This window comes from Maylandia zebra, linkage group LG15 (assembly GCF_041146795.1).
Source record: "Maylandia zebra isolate NMK-2024a linkage group LG15, Mzebra_GT3a, whole genome shotgun sequence".
In the NCBI taxonomy this organism is placed as follows: domain Eukaryota; kingdom Metazoa; phylum Chordata; class Actinopteri; order Cichliformes; family Cichlidae; genus Maylandia; species Maylandia zebra.
Genome location: NC_135181.1, coordinates 9,368,897 through 9,381,833, shown reverse-complemented (window position 1 = coordinate 9,381,833; position 12,937 = coordinate 9,368,897). Strand labels below are relative to the sequence as shown.

The 12,937-nt window shown below is 41.6% G+C and overlaps 1 protein-coding gene across 2 annotated transcripts; it reads right to left on the bottom strand.

Annotated features, from left to right (window-relative positions):
* Window positions 1-2,539: 2,539 nt before the first annotated feature.
* zc3h14 (zinc finger CCCH-type containing 14) lies at window positions 2,540-11,762 on the bottom strand. 2 transcript variants are annotated; one of them, XM_076873828.1, is made up of 17 exons: window positions 11,037-11,762; window positions 8,706-8,748; window positions 8,495-8,609; window positions 8,308-8,348; window positions 8,043-8,187; window positions 7,264-7,567; window positions 7,010-7,173; window positions 6,667-6,767; window positions 6,406-6,564; window positions 5,977-6,045; window positions 5,684-5,822; window positions 4,651-4,853; window positions 4,390-4,528; window positions 4,146-4,288; window positions 3,081-3,163; window positions 2,870-2,976; window positions 2,540-2,760 (listed from the first exon to the last, which is right to left on the bottom strand). In XM_076873828.1, exons 3-17 carry the CDS (start codon window positions 8,584-8,586, stop codon window positions 2,757-2,759), a joined length of 1,893 nt encoding a protein of 630 aa, XP_076729943.1. In that variant the 5' UTR covers window positions 8,587-8,609; window positions 8,706-8,748; window positions 11,037-11,762; the 3' UTR covers window positions 2,540-2,756. The 2 variants fall into 2 exon arrangements, with proteins under 2 accessions (XP_076729943.1, XP_004541935.1); XM_004541878.3 differs by lacking the exon at window positions 11,037-11,762 and adding an exon at window positions 9,081-9,248.
* Window positions 11,763-12,937: the final 1,175 nt, after the last annotated feature.

Here is a 12,937-nt window from a genome sequence, read left to right as displayed (position 1 = left end):
GTAAGTAAAGTGCAGTTCACCAGACAGTGAGGGTTTTTTGTTCTGAAAAAAAAAAATGTTTGTGCGCTGACAGAAACAGAATAAAACACAATGAAGGCGTTTATAGAAAATGATTACTTAATTAATAATGACCCCAGAGCACTGATGAGACTCAGCACTAATGTTATCTGGTAGTTTATGAGGGAAGTCACCAAGCCCAGCTAAGAACAACTGTAAGGTGTCATCTAAGAACTTTTCAAGTGATCCTGAATCATCCATTACTTATGCTGCTGTAGGCTCATGCTACTGCAGGACTTAAAGTTTTGTCTTCTCTCTGATTTAGTCTGTCTCTCTATGCTTTCTTTGCTCTTTCCTCTCACCCTCCAGCTGGTCACAACAGATGGCTGTGGGTCCCTGACCCGGGTTCTGCTGGAGGTTTCTTCCTGTTCAAAGAAAGTTTTTCCTTCCCACTGTCGCCAAGTCCTCGCTAAAAGGTCATTTAAAAATTATTTGGCTTTTTCTCCACAATAAGGTGGGATCTACACCTTACAGTAGCAAGTGCTTTGATGCGACTGTTTGATTGTGATTTGGTAACTCAAGCATCTGAGATCTTTCTTAGGTTTTACACCTGATTTCAAGACTTTCTTTTGAACTTGTGATTAAAGGCTGCAAATCGCAGAATTGTGTACAAGTAATTTCATTTCTAGCGGACCCATTTTATGTTTCCTCAATTGAACAGATGTTCCAGACAAAAAGTTGTGAGAATAAATTTTCTACTTTGAGTTTGTCTCCACCTGTGGGCCAGCAGGAGTATTTAGGGTGGAGGCTGTAGTTGCCGCTGTGCTGCAGGTGGAGGTGGTATAGGACGAGCAGAGCAGCAGGTTTGTGAATGTTTTTGACGTAAATGAAAAAGACAAAGAAGTGCTGATGAGGCTGCTGTGTGAGGTAGAGACAGGTATAATGATGTGTATAAAGATTGTGTCTCGCTGTATTGCTCAGGCTGAACTGCAGCGTCTATTCACAGGCGCGATCCCACTACTGAGCGACACGGGGGCTTTGACCTGCTCCGTCTCCGACCTGGGCCGGTGCACCCCTCTTTAGACGACCTGGTGGTCCCGGGCTCCCCCAGGATCACCATATCGATGCCGAACTTAGTGTGGACACCCGATCGGCATAGTCCGCTGCAGCTCAGAGCTCCTGAGCTCAAACGATCCTCTAACCTCAGCCTCCCGGTAGCTTGGATTACAGGCACGCGCCACCGCACCCGGCGAGAAATACGCACGCTCACTGAGCTTTTAACTGTGAGTCATGTGACGTCATCACGAAGCCGCGACAGAGCCGGTGTTGTACCAAAACGTGATCGTCTGCCATAAAGTGATTTCCGGTGTCTCTCTGTCTCTTTCATCTCTCTCTCTCTCTATATATATAGAGAGAGATGTATATGTGGAATGTCTTTGTTTATATTGTCACTATACTGTATTCAATAGTATTTATAAAGGGATTGCACATAAAATGAAGAAATCCCTGTTCTGCAAGTTCCTTTATGACTGTGTTACGGAACCTACATTATACTCAATCCAGCGCTTTTTTGGTCACTTTAATGCAACTTCAGCTGCCCATTAATGTCAACGACACATTCTAGCTGATAAATAAAGGAAACAAAGCCACAAAAGCCAAAAACTGATTCCAGGTTATACCTTCTGCAAGGAATGTTGTCTTAGGCTCAATGTGACGCCATATTATTCCTTATTGATATGTTTGATGTATGTTTCACAGATTATAATTCAACAAGTCATTCACATGAGTGCCACATCTCTGATCGAGAATCATGATCAAAAACATTGATGTTTATACTTTTCAGAGTCACAAAAATTATGTCTCATTATTACTGGTTAGTCAGCTTGTTTTCCACAATCATAAATCAACCAGTACATCTGTACAGACGTTTTGAATTTGAGACATTGCCAAATTTAGTTTAAACCTTAAGAAACACCCAAAGCACAATTACTAACAGGGTAATCTGTTAGTAATTGTATCTGCATATGAATGTGCACAACTAAGATTGCTCAGTGGCACCTGTAATGCAAGTTTTGGAAAGAACTCTAGAAACACACTTAACTTTAGAAATAAACCAATTGCACAGGATATCCTCCACCATCCTGCTATAACACAGGCCAAAAGACACAATCATAGGTCTATAGTCACCAGGTGAATGAGAGCAGGTTTGGGACTATTTCTATATTTAAATGATTGGTAATAAGTGGCTTTCACACTTTAGAAGGATGCAGGTGTTATTGCACACAGCTGCAGTGCTGAAGGCGTCTTTAGCTCACTGACTGCATGTATAGATTTTACAGTCTGGTTGGATCCGTGTGTATTTAATAAAAACAACTGCAGACTTTATAAAGTCACTCCAGCAGAATTTTGATAAGCAAAAAAAGGTCAAACATGTTCGCGTTTTATGCTTTTTCAGTGTATGTTACTTACCTTCAGTTAAACCGATCAAGGTCGGTGTCCCACCAAAGTACACGAATAGCATGAGCAAAATGATGATGTGAAACAGATTTTTATATAACTGTATTTATTATTTTGACAGCATGACCCACAAAAAAACTTGACTCCTCAACTTAAAAAACTATTTCCTTTAAAATCACTCCAAACAATACATTAAAATAAACTGAAACATTCGGTAAATGAAATATTGACAGCCCACAGACACAAGGACTTTCCACAGCTTCAAACGCTGACCGTCGGGCTTCTGCCGTAGTCTCTGTACTTTAGCTGCGAGGGGAGAAAGACCGTATTTATTAGGTGCATCATCAAATTAAACACATAATGCTGAATTAAATATTAAATGATGGTCTTTATCTGAGTTGCATTATCTGTTCACCTGCTCTGTGCTTTTGTCCACTTCAGGGCGTGCCTTGGAGGCACGGTTGTGGTCGGGTGGTAGAAGGTACACCCGGCTCGTTTACACATCGCAGCAAAGCGACACGGCTGTAGTTAAGAAGGAAAGAAAAGAAAAAAAAATCAGATTCGCTGTGAATCTGAAAGCGATCTGTCTGCGTTGTACAAAAACAGCTCTTGTGCAGCGTTTTTACCTTGGGATGATAAAATGGACAGTCCATCTTCTTGCACTCTGGGAAGAAGCGACAGATGCTGGTAGGCTGGGTCTGCTGCACTGCTGCAAACATAAGGGTCAAGGATAAGCTATCAGGATGATTATGATAGTTTAGAAACATGGAAGTGCTATGGATACGTAAAAACAGTGTCACATTAAATGTCTTTGAGGGAAAACAATAAGGACTTCTTTGTTGTAACACTGACATCATTAAAAACAATTTTTTGGGGAGGAAATCAACAATGATTCATTCGAATACTGACGTGGGCCACTGTTCAGTTTTTGTGAGACAGTTTTAAATTCACACGGGAATACAACTTCAGCAGATGCCAAGTCAGCTCAACACCAAGGACAACAGAAGTGAATGTACTGTCACCCAGTTCTCAGGGCCGTCCTCCCACAGGGAGGAGCATTTAAATTCTCTGCCCTCTTTCTAAGCCCAACACACGCTTTCACTTTTAGTCTAAAAGGGAACAGCAAGGTCCTGTCTTATCTTCTCTAATCAGATTTTTTTTTTATAAAAGCACTGGGGGTTTCCACAGACGCAAGCACAAGATGCCTGATAGAGAGTCGGGTCAATGCACTTGACAAAGATCTACTCTGCGTGATTATTTTAAACCTTACCAACAGACTGACCTGATGAATAGATAATCTATATCACAGGTGTAGATTAGCCCGGCAAAGACTTCAGATCTGTATCATTTAGGTTAGGTCTACTTTATTCAGAATAATGCAACAAAACTGGCTGAAGATTCAAGTGTTTTACATGAGTAAAAGGTAATAGTAGGAACGCATTCTTCCTCTGCTAACTTTAAACAGATTAGCTTCACTTTCTATCTGCACACCACCAGTTTTTTGTGTTTTGTTTTTCATCAAGTAACCGTATGTGAACTTGCTTGAGGTAATTTAGGGAAACTTTTAGTGGATCCACAATAGCTGAAAATGTTTAAACTACTAATCGCTCTCACAGAATTTAGCCAGAATCCCATCAGTGAACAGGAGGCTAGAAGAAAACCCAGCATAGGTCAAGCTGGCGAGAGAGTACCTGGTCTGGGTGGAGGAGGTGCAGCCGTGCTCCTGCGGCTCACATGAGTGAAGGGACAGTCTGGCTTTGTACACCTGGCGTCATATTTACAATTTGGATGCACAAAAAGGCATTTATCCCCAAATTTGCAGTTTGGAAAAGTCCTTAAGGAAAAAAGCAAAACACATGTAATCAGGACTTATGACTGAAAGTGAAAAAAATACCCTAAACAATCATTCTTATTGCATTTAACATAGCTACTTACTTGCACTGTGTTGTTGGGTGATGATACAGACACTCATCCCCACTTTTGCACACCGGCCAGAACTTGCATCGCTCCATGACCTTTTGTTTTTTCAAAGGGACCGCATTCTCCTCTGCCATGTCAATGTCCATCATCTCATCTGTCAACAGGTAAAAGGACAGGACTAAAGAGGCTAAAACTTGGCTTTAAAATGCAAAACAAAAATAAAATAGCTGATTATCATATCACTTTAATAACTCCGCTGAGAGCACACACACACACCTTCTGATGTGATGCCTCCCTGTAACCTCTGAAGGACGCTGACTTTGGGCTCTCTGTGGGCATGGCTCGCTGCGTCAGGTACGTTCGCAGGTGGTCTCACATCTTCCAGGTCAGTTTCACAGTCTGCAAGGTTACCAAGCGGGCTTGGTACCCCATCTAATGTCACTATGAACTTCGGGCTGGCAGAGTCGCCTCTCTCCTTGCTAGGGTAAGTCAGAAAAGCAGAACAGATGAAATGACAATCCAGTAATAGCACAAATGTCTCTTTATTTATACAAAGACACAGGCCTGTACTATGAAACAGGATATGGTCTTATCTTCGTGGTTAACTCTGGGTTTTCTGTACTACAAAGGTGGTTCACTTCTTTTCGAGGTACATCCTCGTAACATCGTCAACAGAAACAATGGCACCACCTACTGGCCAATCAATAGCATCACCATTAAATAACACTGTAATAAGTGATCCTTAAATAGTAAACTTATTTGCACTTCCTGCTCACCTTACATCGCACTTACATGAGCCTACATTTGAATTCTGTTTTCATTTATCATTCATTACTCTCAGACCATTAAACACCACCAAGACTGCAGGTGAAAGAACAGAAAATAAAACTGCCCTTTAAACATTAATTCAATGAGATACTTGATTATAATCCACCAAATTCTCCTGTAACTTAATGATTTTTTTTGAATTTTTGCTGCTTTTCTTTCCTGCTTCACACATCTATACAGTATGGATAGTACCACACTTCTATAAGTGCTTTTCCTCTCGTGCACACACACACATGCTGCTGCTTTGTCTGCAATGTATGTTTCAGATCTTCATATTTTTGTAATGTTATAGATTTATCATCATTTATAAAATCAGTCGCTCTGCTGCCAGGACACAACGATTGATCAGATGTCAACAGCACCTGTTTTATGAGAACTCATTGCATTGACAACCAACTTTGTGCCACTACTCAGTCCATTCCACTCATAATGGAAAGACACCTTGTGTATGCCACCTCAGTAAAAATACAAACATACAAACCTGGTCTGGACAGTGCGTGGTACAGCAGACAGGACTTGCTGCTGATTTCCAACTGGAGATTCTCCCACTTGTGGTCGACTCATTATGAAAGAACGCGTATCAAATGTCTTCACTTCACCGCCTGCAGTGACCTCCACCCCTAGAGGCATGACAGATTGAAAAAAATATGTAAATAGAATTTTGGGAGCTATCAAGTGTTTTTGGGAAGACTCATTACTTCTCAATAGTTTTGAAACTTTCTAAAGTTGCATGGAATATCATTCGGAAATCGCTTGTCTAAAACTAAAACTCACCATATTCATTTGGTTCTCCTCTACCGCTGCTCTCCAACTGAAGCCGCGATGCTAACGATCTTGTTGGAGCTGGAATAAAATGTATTAAATAAATAAATAAATAAAACAAACAAAACAGCACTTTGAGAACCTCACAAAGTTTTTTAAAATTGTTACTTGCCTGCCGAAGTCAACACACATCTAATTATACAACTATTTCATTACTATGCTGTTCAGTTATGATGATCCATAGTTCTGCTATACACTAATCATCCAAATAAAAACCATCCGGGCTTGTGACATACATAAAATATATATATAGACATAAATAATTATGGTCATCTGCTCCTTCAGCTACAAAACATCAGACATAGGTTGCAAACAGACATATACTTGTGAGCTAATGAGACTATGTGATCATCTGTGCGCATGAAACTCTATTATATATACCAGATGTTCTGGAGGGAGGTAGATCTGTGGCGGTGTAGGTCTGCACCCGGGGCGCCAGGCTGTGGAGGTGCTCCTGGACTAGCTGGATGGCTGCACTCATCTCCTCATTGCTGGCGAGACGAGTACGAGGCGCCACAGGAACAGTCTGTTTCTGTGGTACTGCGGGGAAAGGTCAACGTAAGAGAATGACACAAACAACAATGGAAAATCAGCTTAACTTACAGGATGTTTGTGGTTAAATGTACGACAGTGGGAACGCACTTGTTGGGTAGGTAGTCGTTTTGGTGATTGAGTCCTGTGCCTCAGAGATGGCTTTCAGTATCAGATTTCTGTTGGCTTGCTTGGCTGGTGGGAGAGTAGGTCTGAAACAATACAAACCTCAAAACTGTTAGAGCTCAGCAAAGCGCAAAATTGATCATCTGTGACTCACTTCTTAAGCTTTACTGCAAGAAAACACACATGTGGTTTGGGTACACACGACCTACAAAAGTCCCATAAATAAAAGCATCCACGAGGCAGATAAACATTACCTTACTTAACCGTTTTCTTTCCACAGTATAAACCCAACCCTGAGGTTAATATGACATCAAGTGTTCATACTGACTTCCGTTCTGGTTTGGAGGGGAGGGACACTCTACTGGAGAGGCCTCTGCCACTGTAGCTGCTTTCGTCCTCGTCCACATCGTCGCTGTCCTCGTCTGCATCTCGGTTCACTCTTACGACAGAACTCACTACCGGTGCCTTCCGCTTCCTTGAAAACTCTTCTTGCTGAACGGTGAAAGCAAGGCATTATTACTATATCCAACTACCTAACACACCGTCACCAGAAAGTGAGCAAAATAAGCACTCTGATAATACCTTGTTGGATCCAGTTCTAGAGGTTCTGCTGGTTCTGCTGCCCTGCTGTCTAGCATGAAAGGACGCTTCCGCAGAGCTTACTGATGTGAACTGGCCCTGACCGGGTCTATAGATATCAGCGCTGTGTCTGCTAGCTGCTCCGTGTGTACGACTGTGGTTGGTGCTGATTTCTAAAGGCTCGTCAGCGATGAGGTCGTCGTCCATCTCTGGTTTGATGTCAAGAACTGCCTCCGATGGGAGCGGCTCCACCAGGGGCCTAACACTGGAGGAGAGCTGTGAGGAACCCTTTTCCAAGGTCCCCCTCCTGATAACAAACAAACAAACAAACAAAATACAAGAAAAATGTAACCACACTCAAACACACTTCTTGGTCTGCTCTGACCAAAGACTTTCTTTGTTGATGAGTACTTCTTTGTTCCAGTAAATAGTCATTTTTAACATCATAATACTTTCTGGGGGAAATCCGGACATGCTTTTGTGTTTTGTGTGAATTATCACTGACTTGCATCATAAAAAAGTATAACAAAAACCTTAAACAGTACAAATAATACAAACACACAGAAGAACTGAGCCACCATTTATGAGACCTTCCAAAGAGGAAATGGATATTACCACAGTTAAACTTGGAAAAATAGTGGTTGGAGACCTCAGCATGAGCAAAATTATCCCAAACAATGAGCAATCAATTCACAATTTGCTTTAAGTTACTACATAGATTTTCCTGCTGAAGCATAATTTGGAAATTAGGGGGCAACCTGAGAAACTACTGCGTCAGGTACCTGCTCTCATGTGCAGAGCTGGATACACGGGCTTCTGTCCTATCTCCTCTTAATTCCTCCGCTCGGCCGTTTTCACCTACAGACGATCGGCTCTTCCCGCTCACAGTAGCGCCGTCTGACTGCAGCTGCTTGAGGGATGCGGGCTCTGAGAAAAACAGAAACATGAGCAATGCTAAACTCCTGAGCCTCACATGTTCATAAAAAAGACAAACTTCCCATTGCTGGTTAAAAAGTGCAGAGATGTATTCAACGCAGCCGGGCTTACCTGCTGCAACAGATCTTAATTTCTCCAGAACACCATGAAGCCTAAAAATGAAGAAACAAAAACAAAGTTAAGGCAAAAAGGTACAACTTTCTTTCATATTTTACATATTCAGAGCGCTCTGAATACTCCAGGAGAGTAGAAAAGCGCCATATAAGAACCAGTCCACAAATAAACAATATAATCGCACCAGCTTGTGAATTTCATCGTGTTGTTTCCGAGGAAGAGCGAGAGGTCGTCGGCCATCTGTTGGGAGGTTTTCTTGTTTGCCACCATCACCATAATATAATCTGGGAGTTCTTCATCTGTGAAGAAAAAGAAACACGCACATCGTGTATGGTAAGACTACACAACCAGGTAACTGCTGTCTCAGAGGTAATCACTGAATATCATTCACGTACCAATATATGCACCAAGCTCCTGAAGCTTTCCTTTGATAGCAGCCTGGAAGAGATTAAAAGTACAACCGGAAGATGTTATTTCAACAAATTCTAGGTAGCGTAGCTAGCTGCGCTGTTATCATTCAACAACCCAAGGATTAACTTAACGTAGCACTGAGTTTATGCTGTGGAAACTGTTCAAATCAAAAAGAAATTATTGAGTCTATGACGATGCCTGCCGGAGTGAGGTACCAATCCCTCGGCCTTGAAAATAAAACAATAAGTTAGGCTAGGCTGACACATTTAAGCTAGCGAGTCAGTGTTAGCTTGTAGCTCCTTTGTTACGCAAACATTAATCACGCAGACCACTCAGCTTCAACCCGCACTGTTACTCACCCTTATTTTCTTACTAATTTCTGTACCGATTTCCATTATTGTTGTTTGAGTCAAGCGAATTAGTTCTAAAAGAGGCAACTGTTTTTCCAGCTGCACCGCTAAACACCAGGGACAAATGTGACGTAGAATCACGTGACAAATCAAATCAAGGCAACCGAATAGGGACAAAAAGCATACATCTGTCTATCGTATGCGATGTCTTTTTGTCTTTGTTCAGCATTTAGAGTAATCACTTTAAGTTGATGCTGGAAAAAGTAAACTTGTTAGTAAAATGTTCCAATTAAAGGAAAGGGTTTGAAAGCGCTGGGTGACTGAAGCTGGGGTGAACCATGCCTCAATCACAACACCTCTCAGATGACCTGGATGGTCATCAGCAATGTTCCCTCTAATTTTTCATGTGTCTGAGCGAACACACAAACTCCCTGAGCGGTCCCTTGGACCACTGTGAGCAACAGCAGACGTGAGCACTGTGGTCACGCCAGCATCGAATCCATCCAAGTCACATGGTTTATTAAAATAATCAAATTTATGTTAGACTACTTTTAATTAACTGCTTTAGCCCACTTACAAAGAAATTAAAAAAAAATCTTGTTCATGACCTGTGTAGTATGTTAACACTATTGGAAGTAAAAATAACTTGAACTCCAATTTTGAAAATACAACTTTCTTTTTTTTTTCTTCTTTTTTTAAATAAAGCTCTGACTTGTATTATGAGTATGAGTCTGTGATCTGGGAGAGAGTCATGTAAATCTCTGTCTGCAAAATACAGTAAATAATAACCAATGTTGGGCAATTAATTATATAGTTACTTCTTCAAAAAAGTAACTGAGCTTTGCAAACAACAAAGTTTTTTGCAGCTGTTTACCTAAAAATGCAGCCAAGGCGGTTTTTAAAATAAACTTCAAACTATTTACAGAACAATCAGCTGTTCTGCGTCAAATTTGATGGCACACAAATTATTTGTGCCACTCCAAAAAATTATTTCTGTCCACTATGAGATAAAGGAGCTGGGGCTCGCTCGGGCCCCTTCGGGGGTGGGGTGCCCCCGGCCTCTCGGCCTGGGGCTCGGTCACTCAGGCACAGCTGGCGGCCGGCGGAGCTCACGGGCGCGTCACTGCAACTCCCCCTGGCTTCTGCTCCGCGGCTGCTGAGTGAACCCTCATCTGGGACTCTCCTCAGCTCTTACTGGAACAGTGGCGCGGCTGCCCCTCTGTTGGTCTTCCATGGTTTCTTGTGTTCTGGGGGCCTCTGGATGTCTGGAGTTTTGATCTCCTCCATACCTGCCTCACACCCTGGAGGACGGGGCTGTGGCCCCCCCACACTCCCTAGCAGATCGTTACATGGAGAAACCTTTGGAATACAAGCGCGCTGATCCACACAGGTATGCACACGGGTGTTCACTGCTCGTAGACCCAAATTACACCTTTCTTGGCTGCTACTTCGAAGCACATCTGTCCTGCGTGCTGCACAACAACATTGAATATTTAGTATTTACTGCTGTTTACACTTAGCTAGATTAATGCGATGGTGTTGTGTTTAGTATGTTGCTTTGTTTCTTTTTTTTTTTTTGTCTTTTTTTGCTTGTTTTCTATTCTTCTCTCAACAGGTGATCCAGGAGAATTTTTTTTCTCCCCCCCTTTCTCACTGTCCCTCTCCCCTTCTGTTTTTCCTTTCCTTCCTCTTTCTTTCTCCCTTTCCTATCTCTCACTCATGTCTGTCCCGTCTGTAACATCTGAAAATAAAATATAATAAATAATAAAAACAAAGATCGACCAAATGGACCAATACGGCAATGCCACGATGATCCATTTGGCAAAGTAAATCCATTGGGTATCCTTGTTGGTCTTCAGACAACAATTCTGATGGCTAAAGAACCAAATGGGACAGGCGGGAAAAATAAATAAATAAATAAAAATAAAAATAAAAAAGAGATAAAGGAGAACAACAGCCTGATACCTGCAGGCCTGACAACAGGAGATGTATCACTCCTGAAGGAAACGGTTTCCAAGGCCTACTCCGTGGATCGGCTTCCTTCGAGGCGTGGACGTCTATCAGCAGAGAATGTACCTTCACCTATCAGCAGAGAATGTCCCTTAGTCTGTAACACAGTCAAATATATTCTCAAGTAATATTCAAGCATGCCATTCAGCGTGTTAGTACGAGCTCGGGAGCAGCTTGGGAGAACAAGAAAACAGAGACTGCTTTAGATTGTCTTCCCAAAGTGACTCAACTTTATTCACAAGTACAACAGTTTATATAGAGGGTAAAATTCATGAGACAGCAGATTTATCAGTTTAAACCAGTACAGACCAAGATAAGGCAGCGTCTTCCTGCCCTTGGGTGAAGAAGCATCCTTTGTGTAGTTTATTAGTTCAGCTACAATTGTGATTATCTCAGCGACATATTTTCAAGGCACAAAACGAAGAGTTCTTTCATTAGTGAAATCTGAAACAAACCATTTGGCCTTCAACAGGCGTCTAAAAGATTAAGAAACTAATGTAGCTGAGGGAGTGATCTCTGTGGTATTTCAACCTTGTACCAGCCTGTGATTCTCACACATCAATTCTTGGGTCAAAGAGAAAAATAACTAAAACAAAGGGGCCTTATTGAATGACAGAGTTTTCCTGCATAATGTCACTATAAAACAATATCCAGTAAATGCTACCATGGTACTAAAATACCTAACAACTCCTGTAACACCTGTAACATTTAGCAGTCGCCTCATTGTTCTGACACACACAATAAAACTACTGACTACACTACACACTAACTACACAAGATTTGCGCTAAACGTTGCAAATCTCTGTCACTCCTAAAAATTCCCCCCTTTCTAAACAACTAAATGTCATGTTGCCATATAATTTTTTGGATTGGTCGACATGGTACATTTTTCGACCAATAGGAAAGGGTGGGGGTTTTGGTTTTTGCTCACAGTCAGAGAGTGCTTTCGAGTGTTTTCCTTATAAAACACAGTTTTTACCATTTCTTCCCGCAGTAAATATAAACAACGATAGTATTCAGGAAAAAACAAACAAACATTGCATATATTTTTATCATAACTCTGGTTTTACGTGGCCTATCAACACAATTTAAAAACTGGTATAAAGTCCACACATTTTCCGTCAATTGTTCCGTCTGTCCTGCTCACATCTCCAATGGTTGTACACGTTGTCATTAACGTGGCGTCACTCCACATCAGCCACACCGCTTTGCTAGCTAAAACACTGGTGTCGGCACATAAGGACGCTGTCATAGCCTGTCAACAACGTTGACTAGCTGCGTATATATGAATGTGAATCGCATTATTGGCTGGACTATGGGATAAGGTGGCATCGTTCTAATCCCATACGGGAGCAGCCAGTCACTTACTGACTAACACTGCAAAACAGAATTGTTAAAGTTTTAATTTCAATTCAGGTTAGATTCTTTTGTGCGCAACACAGATTTTCTGTGCGCAGAGACCATGCCAGCATGCGCAATTGCGCACGCGTGCAGCTTAGAGGTAACATTGGTCATCAGTCCACTCTAAGACGAAAAAAGATCTTAGTACTCTTCCAGGGAGTGCGTGTTCTGCAAAGGTTAGTTTATTCAGTTTTTACACGTTATGGTACCCAGATACACAGACAGTATAAACAGTATGCACAAGGTCCTTACTCTATGTACACAGGAGTGACCAGATACAATGCTTACAGTACAGTGCAAAAGTAGAGGCAATATTTCGTCTTTATTTGTTGTTTGAAAATTGGGAAATAGGTGCAATGGTTCACTGAAATTGGCAAACTTGTAAGGAAATATAGTAAGGCAATCTAAAAACTTAGTTTAGTTTATATACTTCTAATGAGCTCAAAGGTCAATAT